This window comes from Schistocerca serialis, chromosome 1, assembly GCF_023864345.2.
Source record: "Schistocerca serialis cubense isolate TAMUIC-IGC-003099 chromosome 1, iqSchSeri2.2, whole genome shotgun sequence".
NCBI lineage: Eukaryota > Metazoa > Arthropoda > Insecta > Orthoptera > Acrididae > Schistocerca > Schistocerca serialis.
In genome coordinates, this window is record NC_064638.1 from 1,255,163,216 (window position 1) to 1,255,184,319 (window position 21,104).

Genomic DNA, 21,104 nt, shown 5'->3' on the forward strand with positions numbered 1-21,104 from the left:
GGAGGTGAGAAAAACTTCGATTTCATGGTCGAGCAGCTGCTCATAAGCCACACATCACACCGGTAAATGCCAAACAACACCTCGCTTGGTGTAAGGAGCATAAACATTGGATGACTGAACAGTAAAAAAATGTTGTGTGGAGTGACAAATCACAGTACGTAATGTGGCGATCCGATGGCAGGGTGTGGGAAAGGCGAACGCCCGGTGAACATCATCTGCCAGCGTGTGTAGTGTCAAGAGTAAAATTCAGAGGTGGTGGTGTTACGGTGTGGTCACATTTTTCAAGGAGGGGGTTTACACCCTTTGTTGTTTTGCATGGCACTATCACAGTACAGGCCCGGTGAATATTATCTGCCAGCATGTGTAGTGTCAACAGCAAAAAATCAGAGGTGGTGGTGTTACGGTGTGGTCACATTTTTCAAGGAGGGGGTTTACACCCTTTGTTGTTTTGCATGGCACTATCACAGTACAGGCCTACATTGATTTTTTAAGCACCTTCTTGCTTCCCACTGTAGAAGAGCACTTTGGGGATGGCGATTGCATCTTTCAACACAATCGAGCATCTGTTCACAGGGCACGGCCTGTGACAGAGTGGTTACATGACAATAACATCCCTGTAACGGACTGGCCTGCACAGAGTTCTGACCTGAATCATATACAACATCTTTGGGATGTTTTGGAACACCGACTTCATGCCAGGCCTAACCGACTGACATCGATACCTCTCCTCAGTACAGCAGTCTGTGAAGAATGGGGTGCTACTCCCCAAGAAACCTTCCAACACCTGATTGAATGTATGCCTGCGACAGTAGAAGCTGTCATCAAGACTAAGGATGGGCCAACACCATAATGAATGTCAGCATTACCGTTGAAGGGAGCCATGAACTTGTAAGCCATTTTCAGCCAGGTATCACATAGTGTATTTTATAATTTTGTGTGATTGGTGCTTTTAATTCTTTTTTAATTAATGTGGAATAGTACAATGTTTAAATTTGAATCTTTCTGCTATGCTATACTTGAGCTTGTACTCATGTTTTATATATTTGATCAGGTTCATTCGCTGTTACAATTTACGTTCATTGAACTCTGATGTCAACTTCATGTTGTGCTGAATGGTAACTTTTGGGGAGTTATTTGGTTATACTGTGTTTCCGGAAGTTGACTGAAGTTTAATTTTTGGCTGAATATTGTATCTGTTTCTCATCTTTGGCACTGGGGGGCAGGGGAAGGGGAAAAATTATGACATGAAGTGTTAGTGTCAGATATCATGCTTTCACATTTATAGGTTTGTATAAATTTTGTAATATTCTTATTTCATTTCCTTAGGAATTTTAAAATTTTTTATAGTGTTTCATATTCTGTCATTAACTTCATTTCAATTTTATTTGGTAGAAAAACATGTTGCTACTACTAACCTATACTTGAATATAAACCATAATCTATTGTCATTTTGTAATTTGAGAACACTTTTCACAAAAAGTGAAACTAGTTTTTCATTTGTGCTTATGTAAAGAACTCGTGTACCTGTTAGCAACATTTTCCAGCTAATTACTCTCATGATATAAATGATTTTGTAAAACACATTGTTAGCGAACCTATTTTGTGAAGTTCAGTACTAAAAATTAAGGACTAAGTAAAACATAAAGTCAAAGTGTGGGATGGGAGGGGCAAATTAATATTTCATTGTGTACAATTATTTTGTAAATGCCAACAAATTTTTGATTGTAATCCTTAAATTTTCTGTCTGTAATAGTGATGGGACTAAGTTAGATTACATTTCACTTTACTAGATAAATTCATTGTGACTTGGCATTACAGAGTACATTGTGTGTATTTAATAACATATGATGTAGGTTATTGGTACTTTTATGGAAACATGGCTATAGGAAGACACAATGATAATGCGCTTTTGCTGATCAGATACAGGATTATTTCACAGTAATTATTAATTTCGATGTAATGAATACAGTACTACAGAACTAACTATATTTATGTGGGCAGTAAATACAGTGTGGTCATTACTATTCATTTTATGCAAATTTTAAATCATTGGATAAATATTTTGCTAACTAAGGAATTAAGTTACATAATGTTCAACTTGTGATGTATGCAGTAGAAAGGTTTCAGTGTGTTAATGTAAGTAAAACTTTTGACATGTTACTATGATGACACAGTTCATGCAAAACTTATACTATACGCGATTCATTCCTGCATTGTGATTATTTTCACTAACACTTTTATTAATTACGTACCATTATAATGATACATGTGAACTGTCTTGCATGCTGATCTGCTATTGATAATCTGTAACAATTACCTTGGAGAATGAGATTCCAGTTAAGATGACTGGTAATTAATTAAGCTGCCATTAACACAATAATTAGTATAATTATAGAACTGAACTAATATGCAATGCTAAGAAAGCATAATTATTAATTATAGGATGTAAAAAAGGAAAATAAATGAAAATAAGTGCAAAACCAGTAGACATTCTAATAGTCCAAGTGTACATGCCAACATCAGATCACGATGACGAAGAAGCGGAGAAAATGTATGATGAAATAGAAGACATCATTCAGTCTGAAGGAACAGGAAAAGTAAATACCATAATCATGTGTGACTGGAATAGTGTGGTTGGACAAGGCAATGAAGCAAACATTGTTGGACAATATGGATTAGGAAAAAGAAATAACAGAGGAGGAATGCTAGTGGAATTCTGTCACCGAAATAATTTGGTGGTGATGAACACTTGGCTCAAGAAAAGGAAGAGTAAACTGTACACATGGAAGAGCCCAGGAGATATGAACAGATATCATATAGACTATATACTTGTCAAACAGAGGTTCAGGGGCAGTGTGAAGGACGCCGAGACAATGCCGGCTGCCGACATCGACTCGGATCACAACCTTTTGGTTGCAGATATCAGCACAAGGCTGAAGAAGATCCGACAGCATGGGAGGAGAAAACAGAGATCGGACTTGGAAAAGCTAAGAGAGAATAACTTGGCAGTAAGAGAATCGTTAGAGAAAAAATTTAACAAAGTGAAACACAAAAAGTGCAAGTGTGGAAGATCAGTGGCAAAATGTTAAAATGGTTTTGTTAAATACTCTGAAGAGTGAGTTGGGAGGGAAACAAAGAGAGCGAGAAAACCCTGGATCACCAATGAGATACTGGAGAACATGGAGGAAAGGAGGAAGTGTAAAAATGTTAATGAAGAATAATACAGAAGACTTAACAATGCCCTCAGGAGGGAAACAGACAAAGCGAAGGAAAAGTACTTAGAAGAAATGTGTGACAAAATAGAAGAACTACAAAGAAGAGGAAGGTATGACCTCATGTACCAGAAAACGAAGGAACTGGGAGAAGGAGAGAACAAAAGTGTAAGGACGTTCAGAATAGAAGATTCTAGAGGACAAGTGGTTACTGAACAAGTGGAAGTGCTGAAAACATGGGAAGAATATATAAGGAAACTATATGATACAGAACATCGCCCAGATGACATCGACATAGAGCCAGAGGAAGCTATTGACGAAGATGAAAAAGGGCCCAGTATACTGACAAGGGAAGTAAAGAAGGCGATAAAGGACATGAAGAGTAGGAAAGCTACAGGGGATGACGACATACCAGTGGATCTGCTTAAAGAAATCGGAAATGAAAGTTTGAAAGTTCTGACATAACTCATAAACAAAATCTATGAAACTGGAGAATGGCCTGAAGACTTTTTGGACATCACAATGGTTACTCTTGAGAAGAAAAAGCAAGCCAAGAATTGTTGTGATTATAGAACAATTAGCCTGATATCGCATGTGGCAAAGTTCATTGCAAGAATACTAAACAGATGGTTGGAAAACAAAATTGAAGAAGTTATGGGAGAGAACCAGTATGGCTTCAGGAAAGGAAAAGGGACCAGAGACACCATTGGCATTATGAGGAAATTGTCAGAAAGAGTTTTGGCCGTTAATGAAGAAGTTTGCACATGTTTTATAGACTGGCAGAAGGTCTTCGACAGAGTCAATTGGAATATATTGATGAACATCCTTAAGGAAAAAGGAATTAACTGGAGAGATCGGAGACTTCTAACAAGGGAACCTCCCCATCGCATCCCCCTCAGATTTAGTTATAAGTTGGCACAGTGGATAGGCCTTGAAAAACTGAACAAAGATCAATCGAGAAAACAGGAAGAAGTTGTGTGGAACTATAAAAAAACAAGCAAAATGTATAAACTGAGAAGTCCATGCGCAACATAGGCAAAATCCAGGTGATCGTAAGCGCAGTATCGCCGTGGTCCCGTGGTTAGCATGAGCAGCTACGGAGCGAGAGGTCCTCGGTTCAAGTCTAGCCTCGAGTGAAAAATTTACTTATTTATTTTCGCAAAGTTATGATCTGTCCATTCGTTCATTGATGTCAGTGTTCACTGTAATAAGTTTAGTGTCTGTGTTTTGCGACCACACCGCAAAACCGTGCGATTAGTAGACAAAAGGACGTGCCTCTCCAATGGGAACCAAAAACATTTGATCGCAAGGTCGTAGGTCAACCGATTCCTCCACAGAAAAACACGTCTGATATATTCTGTACGACACTGGTGACGGCATGTGCGTCACATGACAGGAATTTGTTGTCGACCCACCTAACTTGTACACTTGGCGAATGGGTAAAAAGATTTTTCTACCTTGCCCAATTTACGTTTTCTTGTGGATGTGATAATCACTCCCAAAAAACTGATGAGAACATAATAGTTTGTCACATAAACTGAAAATAAAAAATTAAACTTTTCACTCGAGGGAAGACTTGAACCAAGGACCTCTCGTTCCGCAAAAAAAAAAATGGTTCAAATGGCTCTGAGCACTATGGGACTCAACATCTCAGGTCATAAGTCCCCTAGAACTTAGAACTACTTAAACCTAACTAACCTAAGGACATCACACACACCCATGCCCGAGGCAGGATTCGAACCTGCGACCGTAGCAGTCCCGCGGTTCCGGACTGCAGCGCCAGAACCGCTAGACCACCGCGGCCGGCTCTCGTTCCGCAGCTGCTCACGCTAAGCACGGGACCACGGCACTCCTGACCTCAAATATTCTTTGATGTTGCCTATCTTGCGCATGGACTACTCAGTTTAGATATTTTGCTCATTTTTTCATAGTTCCATACAACTTCTTCCTGTTTTCTCGATTGATGTGTGTTCAGTTTTTCAAGGCCTATCCACTGTGCCGACTTATAACTAAATCTGAGGGGGGTGCGATAGGGAGGTTCCCTTGTAAGGAACTTGTACCTGGGACAAAGGGGAAAGGTATGACTGAACTATGGAGAAATGAACAGTGTGGAAAAAGGAAGGGGAGTGAGACAAGGATGTTGTCTGTCGCCAAGTCTCTTCAACCTGTATGGAGAAATGCTGGTGAGAGAAGTGCTGAAAGGATGCGGAAACTTCAAAGTAGGAGGACATCTCATCAACACCATCAAGTATGCAGACGAACTGGTAGTGCTTGCCAAAAATCAGAGACAGCTGCAACACATGATGAGCAATTTGGTGGAAAAGGGAAGAAAATACAGCATGGAAATCAACACCGAAAAATCAAAAGTGATGCGCATATCAAAACATGAGAAACACTTGAAGATAACTGTTGACAATCGGGAACTGGAAAATGTGAATCAGTTCAAGTACCTGGGAAGTTTTATCACAAAGGATGCCCTCTGCACCAACGAAATCCGAGCAAGAATCGTCATGGCCACAGCTGCTTTCAACAAGAAGAGGACTCTGCTGACCAGCAAGTTGAGTTTGGCATTGAGGAAAAAACTGACAAAGTGCTACATTTGGAGCATTGCACTGTATGGAGCAGAGACATGGACCATGAGAAAAAAGGAGAGAAAACACTTAGAGAGCTCTGAAATGTGGTGCTGGGGGAGAATGGAAAAGATCTAGTGGATGGATCGTGTAAAAAATGACGATGTACTGCGAAGAGTAGGAGAGAAGAGAAGTATTCAGAGAAAGACCAACTGGATTGGACATGTAATTAGACATGAGGAACTCATACATGTTGTCATCGAATGGAAACTCAGAGGAAAGGCAGGACAAGGAAGAAGAAGAATTCAACATCTGGACGACATGAAAGATGGATGGAGATACAACAAACTGAAGGAGAAAGCTGAAGACAGGGAACAGTGGAATCAAAAATTCTCCATACGAATACATGGACCTGCCACTAGGCAGAATACTACATAATAATAATAATAATAATAATAATAATAATAGTAATAATAAAGGAAAGAAATGGTTTACCCCTGTAAGACTGATCTGAATTTCATGATATTTATGCATATACTTACCGTTTTACTATTTCTTACTATACAGTCATTATATATAAAAACAAAGATGAGGTGACTTACCGAACAAAAGCGCTGGCAGGTCGATAGACACACAAACAAACACAAACATACACACAAAATTCAAGCTTTCGCAACAAACTGTTGCCTCATCAGGAAAGAGGGAAGGAGAGGGGAAGACGAAAGGAAGTGGGTTTTAAAGGAGAGGGTAAGGAGTCATTCCAATCCCGGGAGCGGAAAGACTTACCTTAGGGGGAAAAAAAGGACAGGTATACACTCGCACACACGCACATATCCATCCACACATACAGACACAAGCAGACATATGGTCTTTAAATATGTCTGCTTGTGTCTGTATGTGTGGATGGATATGTGCGTGTGTGCGAGTGTATACCTGTCCTTTTTTCCCCCTAAGGTAAGTCTTTCCGCTCCCGGAATTGGAATGACTCCTTACCCTCTCCTTTAAAACCCACTTCCTTTCGTCTTCCCCTCTCCTTCCCTCTTTCCTGATGAGGCAACAGTTTGTTGCGAAAGCTTGAATTTTGTGTGTACGTTTGTGTTTGTTTGTGTGTCTATCGACCTGCCAGCGCTTTTGTTCGGTAAGTCACCTCATCTTTGTTTTTATATATAATTTTTCCCACGTGGAATGTTTCCTTCCATTATATTACTATACAGTCATTTTGTTGTTTTGTTGGTTGAGGATTGCTACTGTGTTAGGTAGTGGAAAGGGGAGTTTTTTGACTTAGCATTTATGTTGCAAATCAGTTTTTAATGAAACTCTGTATACAACATTCTCTCCAACTTCAATATTAGGTGTGTATACACAGACAAGAAAAAAAATTCCTGGGTTTTCCCAGATTTCCTAATTAAAAATACACTTTTTCTCAGGTGAAAATACACTTTTTCCCCACATGAAAACTCACTATAACCCAAGTGAAAGTACATTTTTTCTAAGTTAAGTGACAACATACTTTTCCTCGCAGCTGTGAAACTTATCAATCTTTTGAAAAGTGAAGGTTTTATACACTGGAATAGACTTTCCCAGCACTTTAGGAAATGAAAATCAGCAAAAAACGACACATTTTGGAGACATCTTTGATGCACGGCATTTTCTTGTAATACGAAAGTATGAACACAAATTCCAACGCACTGAAATAGATAATGGCACTGTGCGATGTGCTTTCGTCAGCCAATCATCACTCATGCCATACGGACTCGCCAGACAATGATGGCAGGAATTCAGAACATACAGCACGTCATGTAGTCAGCCCATAGCAACATCACTGTTAAGCAGACAAACACACAAATAGGAAGAGTTAATGGTTTAAATTAATATACTTACAGTATAGCTACAAGAAAAGCTAAGCTTCCACATATAATATTGGTCGTCAAAAATGTTTTGCTGTTTTGCTTTCAGGGGGTGCGGTTTGGCAAGATCCTAAGAGCACAGCTTAAACTGCGGCACACGAATATTTCTGACAAGCACAGCTATAAATACCACTGCTGTGCACCAAACTTTTTTTTTTGGGTTCCCTGGCTGCCTACATGAACCGTTGAGCACTTCAACTTTTCCATAGGAAAGCCAATTACATATGAAATCGCTCCAGAAATCAGTTCATACTTTTCTGCCTTCATTACTGCATAATTTGTTATTTATGAAAGAACTAAAATACATAAGGAAAACTAACCTTGAAGCTTGATCTTTTTTAACATGTGTTACCCTTCAAGACATCAAACACAAATGTGCTATTAAAATTTTAAGTGCTGGCGTAAATGACTAATCTTCTGGGCCTGAAATTTTTCTAAGTGGTTGATCCTCGAAGTGATCACCTATGAATGAGAGCCGACTGCTCCATGGTTTAACAAATTCATCACACATTCTCACACATAACATAATTCACTTTGTGTAAAAGTCAATTTACTTTGAAAGTAAAACTTCTGAAATCACCATACACAATATTTTCCCACAACCTATTAGAAATGTAAACAGTTGTTAAGTCATGCTCATCAAAAATAGTTTGTTGTTAAGAAGTATTGTACAGTCTTTGTCCTGAAGCCTCGGACACATTTTGCACTTGGCACATACTTGTGTGCACTGTGAGCTTTGCTATTCTATTATTTACAAGATTTTGAACATGGCTCCATTTCAGCAACTGTCTATTCAAAAACCTCGATAAACCGGAAGTAACAGCCAGTCACTTGCAAAATACAGGTTTATTAAACCTTGATCATGGTTTCATCTGTTTTAAAACTGTCTTCTTCAGAAGGTATTGTAATTAGAATCACATATTATCTATACGCAATGTGGGAGTCACAGGCTGTCTTGTACATACGAGAGTCATCCATTTAATCACCATCTAAACAATAGAAAATTCAGGATGGAATGTAACAACATTATGAATATGATAGGTGCTACTCATCATATGGAAGAGCTGCTTCACCGCAGATAGGCACAACAAAAAGACTGTCGCAAAATAAGCTTTCGGCCAATAAGGCCATTGTCAAAAATAGACAACACACTCACTCTCTCTCTCTCTCTCTCTCACACACACACACACACACACACACACACACACACACACACACAGTCTGTGGCAGCTGAAGCCATATCATAAGCAGCAGCAGCAGTGCATAATGGGAGAGGCAACTGGGTAGGGTAAGGAGGAGGCTGGGGTGGGAAGGGGGAAGGATAGCAGGGTAGGGGAGGGGGACGGTGAGTACTGGTGGGTAGTGTGCAAGGACAATGCACAGAGATGATAGGGAATCAAGGTGCAGTCGGGAGCTTACACAGAGAGTGGAGAAAAAGTGGGTGGAGGGTACAGGAAAAGGAAAGAAGTAAAAAGTGTGTGGGTGGAATAAAGGGCTGTGTAGTGCTGAAATGGGAACAGGGAAGGAGCTGATGGGTGAGGGCAATGACTAACTAAGGCTGAAGCCAGGAGGGTAACAGGAATGTAGGATATATTGCAGGGAGAGTTCCCACCTGCACAATTCAGAAAATCTGGTGTTGGTGGGAAGGATCCATATAGCACAGGCTGTGAAGCAGTCACTGAAATGAAGACTGTCATGTTTGGGGTTAGGTTCAGCAACAGGGTGGTCCAGGTGCTTCATAGCCACAGTTTGTCAAAGGCCATTCATGCACACAGACAGCTGTTGGTTGTCATGCCCACACAGAATGCAGCACAGTGGTCGCAGCTTAGCTTGTAGATCACAGGACTGGCTTCACATGTAGCCTTTCCTTTGATGAGGCATTACCTACAAACAAATCCCGGGTATGGCTAAGGGCACCTGCACGGCACCATCCTATGTCAACCTATTCATGGGCCATCTAGGGGAATCCTTCCCAAAAACCCAGAATCCTAAACCCCTAACCGGGTTCAGATTGATTGATGGTATCTTTGCTACCTGGATCAAAGGTGAGGACACCCTATCCACATTCCTCCAGAACCTCAACAACTTCTCACTTACTTGCTTCCAACTCAACAAGCCATCTTGCTAGATGTTGTCCTCCACCTCAAAGATGGGTACATCAGTACCTCCGTCCATTTCATACCTAATAATCACCAGCAATACCTCTCCTTCGACAGCTGCCGCCCATTTCCAACCGAGAAGTCCCTTCTGTACAGCCTAGCCACCCCTGGTCGTCGCATCTGCAGTGAAAAGCAGTCCCTCTCGAAATATACCGAGGGTCTAACTGAAGCCTTCACTGACTCTAATTATCCCTCCAACCCTGTACAAAAACATATCTCCTGTGCCTTATCTTTCCAGTCTCCCACCATCTCCCTAACTCCCACCGTCCAGCCACAGAGGGGCATTACCCTCACAACTCAGTACCACCCAGGACTGAAGCAACTGAATTACATTCTCCACCTGGGTTTCGATTACCTCTCGCTGTGCCCTGAAATGAGAAATGTCATACCCACTATCCTTCCCACCCCTCCCACAGTGGTATTCCGCTGTCTACCGAACCTACACAATATACTTGTCCATCCTTACACAATTTCAGCTCCCAATCCCTTACCTCAAAGCTCATACCCTTGTAATAGACCTAGATGCAAGACCTGTCCCATACATCCTCCCACCACCACTACCACCCACTCCAGTCGGGTTACTAATATCACCTATCCCATCAAAGGCAGGGCTACCTGTGAAACCAGTCATGTAATCTACAAGCTAAGCTGCAACCACTGTGCTGTATTCTGTGTGGGCATGACAATCAACAAGCTGTCTGTCCGCATGAATGGCCACCGACAAACAGTGGCCAAGAAACAAGTGGACCACCCTGTTGCTGAACACCCTGCCAAGCAGGACATCCTTCATTTCAATGACTGCTTCACAGTCTGTGCCATACGGATCCTTCTCACCAACACCAGCTTTTCTGAATTGCACAGGTGGAAACTTTCCCTGCAATACATCCTATATTTCTGTAACCCTCTTGGCCTCAACTTTCGTTAGTCACTGCCCTCACCCATCCAGCCCCCTCCCTGTTCCCATTCCAGCACTACAAAGCCATCATTCCACCACCAAATCCAGTCTTTTTATTTCTCTCCTTTTCCACTACTTCCCCCACCCCTCTCCTTCCATCTGTCTAAACTGCAGCACTTCACTGTCTGCCACTCCCACCATACTATCCCTCCCCCTCCACACCTGAGCCTCCTCCTTACTACCACCCAGTCGCCATTTCCATCATGCAATAGTGCTGCTGCTTGCAGTGTGCTTTCAGTTGTGTTTGTGTGTGTGTGTGTGTGTGTGTGTGTGTGTGTGTGTGTGTGTGTTGTTGATAAAGCCCGTAACGGTCGAAAGCTATAATGGTGAGAGTCTTTTTGTTGTGCCTATCAGTGACTCAGCATCTTTGCTATATGGAGAGTAGCAACTTTCTTTCTCATAATATTGTTATATTCTATCCTGGATTTTCCATTGTTTGATTCCTTCCTTTGATGGGTTAGGTGATGTCTGTGAATGGACTGGAGTAGAAAAGCAGATGGTGGTGGGAGTACGTATGGGACAGGTCTTGCATCTAGGTCTGTTACACAGATATGAGCCATAAGGTAAGAGGGTGGGACGAGGGATCTTGTAGGGATGGGCGAGTATAGTGTATAGGTTCGGTGGACGGCAAAACACCAGTGTGGGAGAGGTGGGAAGAATAGTAGGCAGGACATTTCTCATTTCTGGGCATGACAAGAGGTAATTGAAACACTGGCAAAGAATGTAATTCAGTTGTTCCAGTCCTGAGTGGTATTGAGTTACGAGGGGAATGGTCCTTTGTGGCTGGACAGTGAGACTTTGGGAGGTGGAGGGAGGCTGGAAAGATAATGCATGGGAGATTTGTTTTTGTATAAGGTTGGGCTGATAATTATGGGAAAGCTGAAGTCCTCGACGGTTCATGTAGTCAGCCAGGGAACCCAAAAAAAAGTTTGGTGCACAGCAGTGGTATTTATAACTGTGCTTGTCAGAAATATTCGGCTGCTGCAGTTTAAGCTGTGCCTAACCGCCCCCCCCCTCCCCCCCTCCGCCATCGAAAGAAAAACAACAAAACATTTTTTATGACCAATATTATGTGTGGAAGCTTAGCTTTTCTTGTAGCTATACTCTAAGTGTATTAATTTAAACCATTAACTCTTCCTATTTGTGTGTTTGTCTGCTTAACAGTGATGTTGCTATTGGCTGACTACATGACGTGCTGTATGTTCTGAATTCCTGCCATCATTGTCTGGCGAGTCCATATGGCATGAGTGATGATAGGCTGACGAAAGCAACTGCACAGCACAATTGTCTATTTCAGTGCGTTAGAATTTGTGTTCATACTTTCGTATTACAAGAAAATGCCGTGAATCAAAGATCTCTCCAAAATGTGTCATTTTCTGCTGAGTTTCGTTTCCTAAATTGCTGGGAAAGTCTATTCTGGTGTATAAAACCTCCGTACATTTTGAGAGGAACCACTCGTCACTGCAGATGCGATGATCACAGATGGCTAAGCTGTATGGAAGGGACTTCTTGGCATAGAACGGGTGAAACTGTCGAAGGAGAGGTATTGCTAGTGGTTAGTATGTTTGATATGAACAGAGGTAATGATGTTTGAGATAAGGTTCAAGATCTACGAAGTTGGCTTGTTGTGTTGAGTAGGACCAGGTGAAGTGAATGGCTGAGAGCTGCCGAATTTCTGGAGGAAGGTGGGTAGGGTGTACTTACCCTCGATCCAGATCGCAAAAATGTCTTCAATGAATCTAAACCAGATGAGTGGTTTAAGATTCTGGGAGTTTAGGAAGGATTCCTCTAGATGGCCCATGAATAGGTTGGCATAGGATGGTGCCATGTGGGTGCCCACATCCGTCCCCGGGTGCCCATATCCGTCCCCCAGATTATAGTAGGTCATGATGACCAGGTAGGAGATTGTTGAGATCCAAGACCTGTCCCATACATCCTTCCACCAGCAGCTACTCCAGTCCCGTCAAAAATGGCTCTGAGCACTATGGGACTTAACATCTATGGTCATCAGTCCCCTAGAACTGAGAACTACTTAAACCTAACTAACCTAAGGACATCACACAACACCCAGTCATCACGAGGCAGAGAAAATCCCTGACCCCGCCGGGAATTGAACCCGGGAACCAGGGTGTGGGAAGCGAGAACGCTACCGCACGACCACGAGCTGCGGACCCAGTCCAGTCACAAAACTCACCTACCCCACCAAAGGCAGAGCTACCTGTGAAATCGGTCATGTGATCTACAAGCTAAGCTGTAACCAATATGCTGCATGCTATGTGAACATGACAACCAACAAGTTGTCTATGTGCATGAATGCCCACCGACAAACTGTGGCCAAGAAACAAGTGGACCACCCTGTTGCTGAGCACACCCACAAAAATGACATTCTTCATTTCAATGACTGCTTCACGGCATGTGCCTTACGGATCCTTCCAATCAACACCAGCTTTTCTTAGTTGCGCAGGTGAAAACTCTCCTTGCAATATATCCTAAGTTCCCATAATGCTCCCAGCCCCAGTCTTTGTTAGTCATTGTCCTTACCCATCAGCCCCTCCCTGTTCCCATTCCAGCACTACACAGCTCTCTATTCCACCCCACACACCTTTTACTTCTCTCCTTTTCTGCTACCCCCCACCTCTTCCCCACTCTCCGTCTAAGTTCCCAACTGCACCTAGCTGCCCCATCCTCTCTCCACCTCCTCCCTGCATGTTCTCCAGCAGCACTCACTGTCCCACACCCCTACCCTGCTACCACCTCCCCTCCCCACCTCAGTCTCCTCTTTAACCCCACCCAGTTGCTTCTCCCATCATGCACTGCAGCTGTTGCTCTTAGTGTGGCTTCAGCAGCCCCAGACAGTGGTCATGTGTGTGAGTTGCATTTGCATGAGCGTGACTGTGTGTGTGTGTGTGTGTGTGTGTGTGTGTGTGTGTGTGTGTCAGAGAGAGAGAGAGAGAGAGAGAGAGAGAGAGAGAGAGAGAATATGTGTCTATTGTTGATGAAGGCCATTGGCTATCTCCACTATATGGTGAGTAGCAACTATTCTTTTCATAATATTGTAATTACAATTTAAAAAATACATGATTTAGCACTTGTAAATCATATATTTTAAATGGTGATTAAGTGCAGGATGTGCATGTACAAGACAGTCAATGACTATCACATTGGATACGCAATATGTGATTCTATGCACAATACCTTCTGAAAAAGACAGTTTTACAAAAGTAGCTAGCAAAAAATAAAATTCTTTGTTAGAATATAAGTTCTTACCACTCAAAACTACAAAAATTTAACTGAAAACCAAAATAATGAAGAGTTCCCGAAATTCTAAAAATTCACAGGTTTTTCCCAAGTGAAAAAATTCCCGCATCTTTCCCACATTTCCCAGTTGTCTGACAGCATATAGATGCAGCTTTTATATCAGAGAGACATTTACTGCTGCTATGCCTAGGCTAGTCACCAGTTCAGATTTACTATAGTAATTTTAACAACAACATAAGAAAAGTAAGTTTTTTGTGGATGGCTAAGTAGTTTTTTTGAAGTCATTCATTTAATTATGCTTTCTTAACTCTCATTTCGCTACTGGAAGTGAGGAGCCCTGTGCACTATAACTGAGCTTGATGTGGATTACCAGTTCATTCTGTCATATATTTTAGTGAAATTTCAATACTTATTATTAACTGTCTTGGAAATTGTGATTGTCATGAAGTGCTTTGCAAAAATTTTAATTGTTATGGGTAAAACTACGGACAGGGAGGGGTGTTACTTTATGGTTTCTTCTATTGCACTGATGAAAATAATGACTAATGGAAGAATACTGAAATAATTAAGTGTTATACTGGAAACAGAGAGCTAAGTGAAAACTTTTGTACTGTGTAATGGCTGTTTTTGCTTGTCCCATGTCTGTTTTATGGCATTTGTTGACCATTGGAGAAGAATAGCTAAGTAACACTTTGGACTTTGAAATTCCATGAAAGTTTTGTAAGAAAAGGATTAGTGAAGTAATATCTATTCTTATCCAAACCTGAATGAACCAATATTGAGTAATAGGGTTCAGAATGTTGTCTATATTATGATGATGATCAGGTGAACATTGTTTTGCTACTTTCATATTACTGCAGTTAAAAGTGATAGGTAATTATGTGGAGATAAAGAAGCATTATGGATTCACTATGATGTGCTACGAGTATGACGACACGCTAGGGAATTCTATATGAGTTGTTATGTTGACAATGGGGCACATTGAGGCAAATGATGGTTATATGGATTATTGTGCAATTGAATCTCAATGTAGACAGGTGTAATGTGCTGCAAATACATAGAAAGAAAGATCCTTTACCATTTAGCAACAATATAGCATTTCAGCAACTGGAAGCAGTTAACTCCATAAATTATCTGGGAGCAGGTATTGGAGTGATTTAAAATGGAATGACCATATAAAGTTAATCGTCAGTAAAGCAGACACCAGACACAGATTCATTGGAAGAATACTAAGGAAATGCAGTCCGAAAACAAAGGAAGTAGGTTACAGTACACTAGTACGCCCACTGCTTGAATACTGCTTACTGGTGTGGGATCCGTACCAGGTAAGGTTGACAGAAGAGATAGAGAAAATCCAACAGAAAGCAGTGCACTTCATTACAGGATCATTTAGTAACAACAATAGCATTATGGAGATGATAGATAAACTCCAGTGGAAGACTCTGTAAGAGAGAGACACTCAGTAGCTCGGTATGGGCTTTTGTTGAAGTTTCGAGAACATACCTTCACTGAGGAGTCAAGCAGTATATTGCTCCCTCCTACGTATATCTCGTAAAGAGACCATGAGGATAAAATCAGAGAGATTACACCCCACAGCTTGCGGAGTATGGTTGTAGATGGAGATGTAGATTGTGATGATGATGATATGACTTTGATGACAATATAGCAGGGATTATGAAGATATAGGATTATGAAGCTGTGATTAGGAACTTTGTATTATGGAATGTAGTAGATCATGTTTGTGCAGTCATGTGGAATGGATTGATAATAAAACATTGGTAAATTTATGAAGGTAATTATTGAAATAATCTGTGACAAGAGAAAATGTAAATGTAGTGGGCAGCTAATTTTAAAAACATGGGAATAAAACAATGTCTCAATTAAACTGTACATTGAGCAGAGATGTGGGATCTACATCTACATCTACATCTATACTCCGCGAGCCACCTTATGGTGTGTGGCGGAGGGTACTTATTGTACCACTATCTGATCCCCCCTTCCCTGTTCCATTCACGAATTGTGCGTGGGAAGAACGACTGCTTGTAAGTCTCCGTATTTGCTCTAATTTCTCGGATCTTTTCGTTGTGATCATTACGCGAGATATATGTGGGCGGTAGTAATATGTTGCCCATCTCTTCCCGGAATGTGCTCTCTCGTAATTTCGATAATAAACCTCTCCGTATTGCGTAACGCCTTTCTTGAAGTGTCCGCCACTGGAGCTTGTTCAGCATCTCCGTAACGCTCTCACGCTGACTAAATGTCCCCATGACGAATCGCGCTGCTTTTCGCTGGATCATGTCTATTCAATATTAATATTAATATTATTCAATGATGATTAACTGAATTTTTAGTTGTAATGAGAGGTTGTAATTACCATTTACACCATATAACATCAAAAGCAAAATAGAAATGTATGATAATAGACAGAAACTGGAAGGTACAATGATGTAATGTGAGTAATGAGGGACTGTTATTACTGATTATGGAGGAATTTGTTTATTGAGCGTAAAATATGACATAAGTATTAACTTAGAAAAATAACATATTTTCCTTTGTTCATTAAAAAAAGTACACTTCATAATTAGCTACTAATTTGTAATTATATTCTGTGTACATTAGTGTCTAGCTATTAAACAATGGCTGATGAATTCTGCAACAGCAGTGAATCACTGAGAGATCTTGAAATTTTTTTTTGGGTTTTACGAAAACCAGGTTTTCTTGGTAAAAGCAAGAAACGTAGCATTTAAGTTTAATTTATATAATTTTCATTAACTAAACAAAAAACTGACATACATTAAGCACAATTCGCTTTCAGAAATTTTTTACATTTATCAAAATTAACATTGGGCATTTCCATTATTTTTCTGTCAGAATTCTGTTCGCACTTCCATGCTTACAAAATTTGTCAGGGAGATAGGAGAGGAGAGGAGAGAAGGAGAGGAGAGGAGAGGAGAGGAGGAGGAGCTATTGTAATGAAACTGGTCAGTGGTACAGACTAGTATACAATCTGACGACCTAACTCATAACTTTAGAATAGAATATGATACCTAGCTCAGAATTATGTAACTTTTTCTCAGATTATAAACTGCGTTCATTCTATAATTTCAATGTATCACCTGTCTGAAACTGTTATTATATTGAATACCATGCCACTAACTTCAAATTATCATATTATGTACAACTACTTTCCAGAACATATGCAACAACTTGAATCTAACTTTAAAATACTTACGAAATTTCTACAAAACTTTTGTCTGTATAAATTTGTTAAATTGTGTCAAAGAGTCAAGGAGAATGATAGCAGAAAAAACCACTGAATAATTAAAGAGTAAATTAACTCTCTGTGTTAACTGTTTTCAAATGTATTAACTGGTTTTTGATCCAAAACTGTTTTGTTACCTAAATTCTGCTCCTGTTAAACCTGTCACCACATTTTGTAGCAACACATCCTGTATTCAGACATCAGAAATTTATAACTTTTTCTTATAATACCAATTATGTAATCACTTAAACAACTCTGTGACATATGCTGATTGTTGCATGTCACTTATACAGTGGAGGCAGCACTTGCCAAGGGAGTGCAGTTTTAGCCATAGCTAAGGCAGGTATTATAGTCTGTGTTGGTTGTTGGCAGAAATGTGTATTGTTTTTGTTTGTCTGATTAATCTGGTGCAACAAATGAAGAGTAATTACAAAATGGTATTTGGGTTATAATAACTGTAATTACCAAAGATCCAGGCAAAGTTACATCTTTCTCCCAGATGAATATAATTTCACAATCGCTCTTAGTTGCACATTTACCACTTCAGTTTTTCTCTCTTAGTGATTGACATTGGCATTTATTCCTACAGAATCACCTGTAATTTTATGAAGTTCATTATTTGCAATGATTACAATATTTATTATTATATGACTTTTGAATGGTAGATGTATTACAAAGGGAAGGCACTAACCACTTGATGATCTGGGACATTCTGCATGAAAATCTTCTATACCCATCTCACCTTTACTGTTGCTAGGAATAAATGATGCAGACTCTCAGCCAAGAATAGCTTTCTGTCAATGCATGTTAGGGCAGTGTGCTGTGTTTTTACAGTTCTTGGCATGTCCCTTATTCACTGAAGAGGCTGATCTTTCACGTGATGGGGCCTTCAATTATCATAACGACCACAGCTGGGCTTGTGAAAAACCTCATGAATTCTGACAAGACAGACATCAACAGAGGTTCAGCCTCAACATGTGGGGTGGAATAAATCATGACATCTTATTGGCCCCTACTTCTTTTTACAGTGTCTTACAGGGCAAACATATTTACAGTTTCTCAGACACGAGTCACTTCATTTACTCGATGATGTGCTTCTAGACTTCATTTAACGCACAATGGCGCTTCACCTCACTTCACACTGATAGTGTGACAGCGTCACAACAACTAGTTTCTGAACAGGTAGATTGATCAAGGGCAATCCACTACATAGCCTGTCCGATAGCCAGATTTATATCAAATGGAATTCTTTTCCTTTGGCGACATTTAAAATCCTTAGTGTATTCAATTCCCATACCCAATCTCGATGCTCTGATGGAGCAAATGGATTTGACAAAATATGGAAAGACTCAGGAGTGAAGTACAGAACATAGGATCAGGGGATGCACAAAAGCACGAGGTGATTACTTCAAGTAATTTTTGTAAATGTAAATGCGTTTGGTAAACACATAATATTCATTCCACGAGTACTGAATCTTTTCATATATGCAAATGTGTTTGGTAAATGTACCAATTAAGGATTTTTGAACAAACTTTGTGTAATATTTTGATGTTGTTGTTGTGGTCTTCAGTCCTGAGACTGGCTTGATGCAGCTCTCTATGCTACTCTATCCTGTTCAAGCTGCTTCATATCCCAGTATGTACTGCAGGCTACATCCTTCTGAATCTGCTTAGTGTATTCATCTCTTGGTCTCCCTCTACGATTTTTACCCACCACGCTGCCCTCCAATACTAAATTGGTGATCCCTTGAAGCCTCAGAACATGTCCTACCAACTGATCCCTTCTTCTAGTCAAGTTGTACCACAAACTCCTCTTCTCCTCAATTCTATTCAATACCTCCTCATTAGTTATGTGATCTACCCATCTAATCTTCAGCATTCATCTATAGCACCACATTTCGAAAGTTTCTATTCTCTTTTCGTCCATGCTTCACTTCCATACATGGCAACACTCCATACAAATACTTTCAGAAACGACTTCCTGACACTTAAATCTATACTCAATCTTAACAAATTTCTCTTCTTCAGAAATGCTTTCCTTGCCATTGCCAGTCTACATTTTATATCCTCACTACTTCGACCACCATCAGTTATTTCTCTTCCCCAAATAGCAATACTCATTTACTACTTTAAGCGTCTCATTTCCTAATCTAATACCCTCAGCATCACCAGAATTAACTCTACTACATTCCATTATCCTCATTTTGCTTTTGTTGATGTTCATCCTATATCCTCCTTTCAAGACACTGTCCATTCCGTTCAACTGCTCTTCCAAGTCCTTTGCTGTCTCTGACAGAATTACAATGTCATCGGCGAACCTCAAAGTCTTTATTTCTTATCCATGGATTTTAATACCTACTCCAAATTTTTCTTTTGTTTCCTTTATTGGTTGCTCAATATACAGATTGAATAAAATCGGGGAGAGGCTGCAACCCTGTCTCACTCCCTTCCCAACCACTGCTTCCCTTTTATGTCCCTCGACTCTTATAACTGCCATCTGGTTTCTGTACAAAATTTTGTACTTTGAAATAGAGAACAAATCCTTAAAGTTTCTGATACTTAATTTATACAACCTGTAGCTTTACATGAATTTAAACTTTCTACACAGGGTTTCCTTTACTCATAAGACTTCAATGTGGACTGTACTATAGTATGATCTACAAAGAAAATATTTAATAGTAAACATGAGGATTGTTATTTACCATAACCAACCAAATTAGTGGCAGATGTAAATTCCATTTTTGTAGTATAATGCAATCAGGTAACATAAACAGCATGGCATATACATTTGCTGGCGGAAGAGTTTCTTCAGTGCCGTAATCACAAGTCACTTAAATGGTAACACAATGCAAAAGTTGCTTGAAACTTTCATTATTATAGCTCACAAATCAAATAGAAAGTAATGTAATAATGTCTACTAATGAAATTATGGACCATACTTGACTGGAGATGAGATTTTCATGCAAGAAGACTCGAAATTTCTTCAGGAATATCTTTCTTGAGGACGGCTGTGTTTCAGTTCCATCTGCATTATCCAGAAGTTTCCCAAGAAAATTAATTTGCACAGCTTCTACACCTACATCAAACAGCAAATGTTACTGAAACATACTGGGGACAAAAATATAAATATAACTACCAAAGTTAGGTAAGAACTGACTTGCTGCAGCTTCCTTAATTTTCTGACAGGCTTGCAAATAAACTTCCTTGTTTCTTTCAACATCTTCATCTACAACATCTGTTTCCCACCACGGGTTTGTCACAACTTGAGCCAAGCCACCTTCGTCCATTGGTTTAACATGGACAAAATTTGCAAATCTGTAAGGAATAGTAGTAAACAATCAACAGTTATACCCACTCTCACTGTATGCCTGATGGAAGATGCAAACAATCAGAAAGCGTAAGCACAAATTAAGAAACAATGGATAATGAAAATTACTAATGCCATTTTCAATTGTATAACACAAATTGAAAATACACTGCAGCACACAGAACAATGAAAGAAAATAGCAAACTACTTGGAAATCATATCAAACCAACCACTGGTATCTCACAGTAATGGGCACACAAACTTCTTAAAAGAACATAAAAGAAAACTGATACTCAAAGGTACTGCCCCTATCATACACAAAAGAAATAAGAAAGCCATTTAGTTACATAAAAATTGTCACTCTATGACTGTATCATAAGAAAGGAAGATTTTGGTTTAGCAGCTCATTGATAATGAAGCCCTTAAAGATGGTCTTAGCTTAAGTAGCAGTAAGCATTCATAGCAGTAAATCAG

General features: G+C 40.0%; 1 protein-coding gene across 2 annotated transcripts in view; it reads right to left on the minus strand.

Moving 5' to 3' along the window:
- The window catches only part of LOC126419419 (E3 ubiquitin-protein ligase RNF123-like), a 165,858-nt gene that overhangs the window by 98,294 nt on the left and 46,460 nt on the right, over positions 1–21,104 (minus strand). For both annotated transcript variants that reach the window (XM_050086618.1, XM_050086610.1), the window contains exons 9-10: positions 20,481–20,638; positions 20,263–20,399 (exon numbers count right to left, since the gene is read on the minus strand). In XM_050086618.1, the coding sequence (XP_049942575.1) occupies positions 20,263–20,399; positions 20,481–20,638 (295 nt within the window). The remainder of the gene's footprint in view (positions 1–20,262; positions 20,400–20,480; positions 20,639–21,104) is intronic.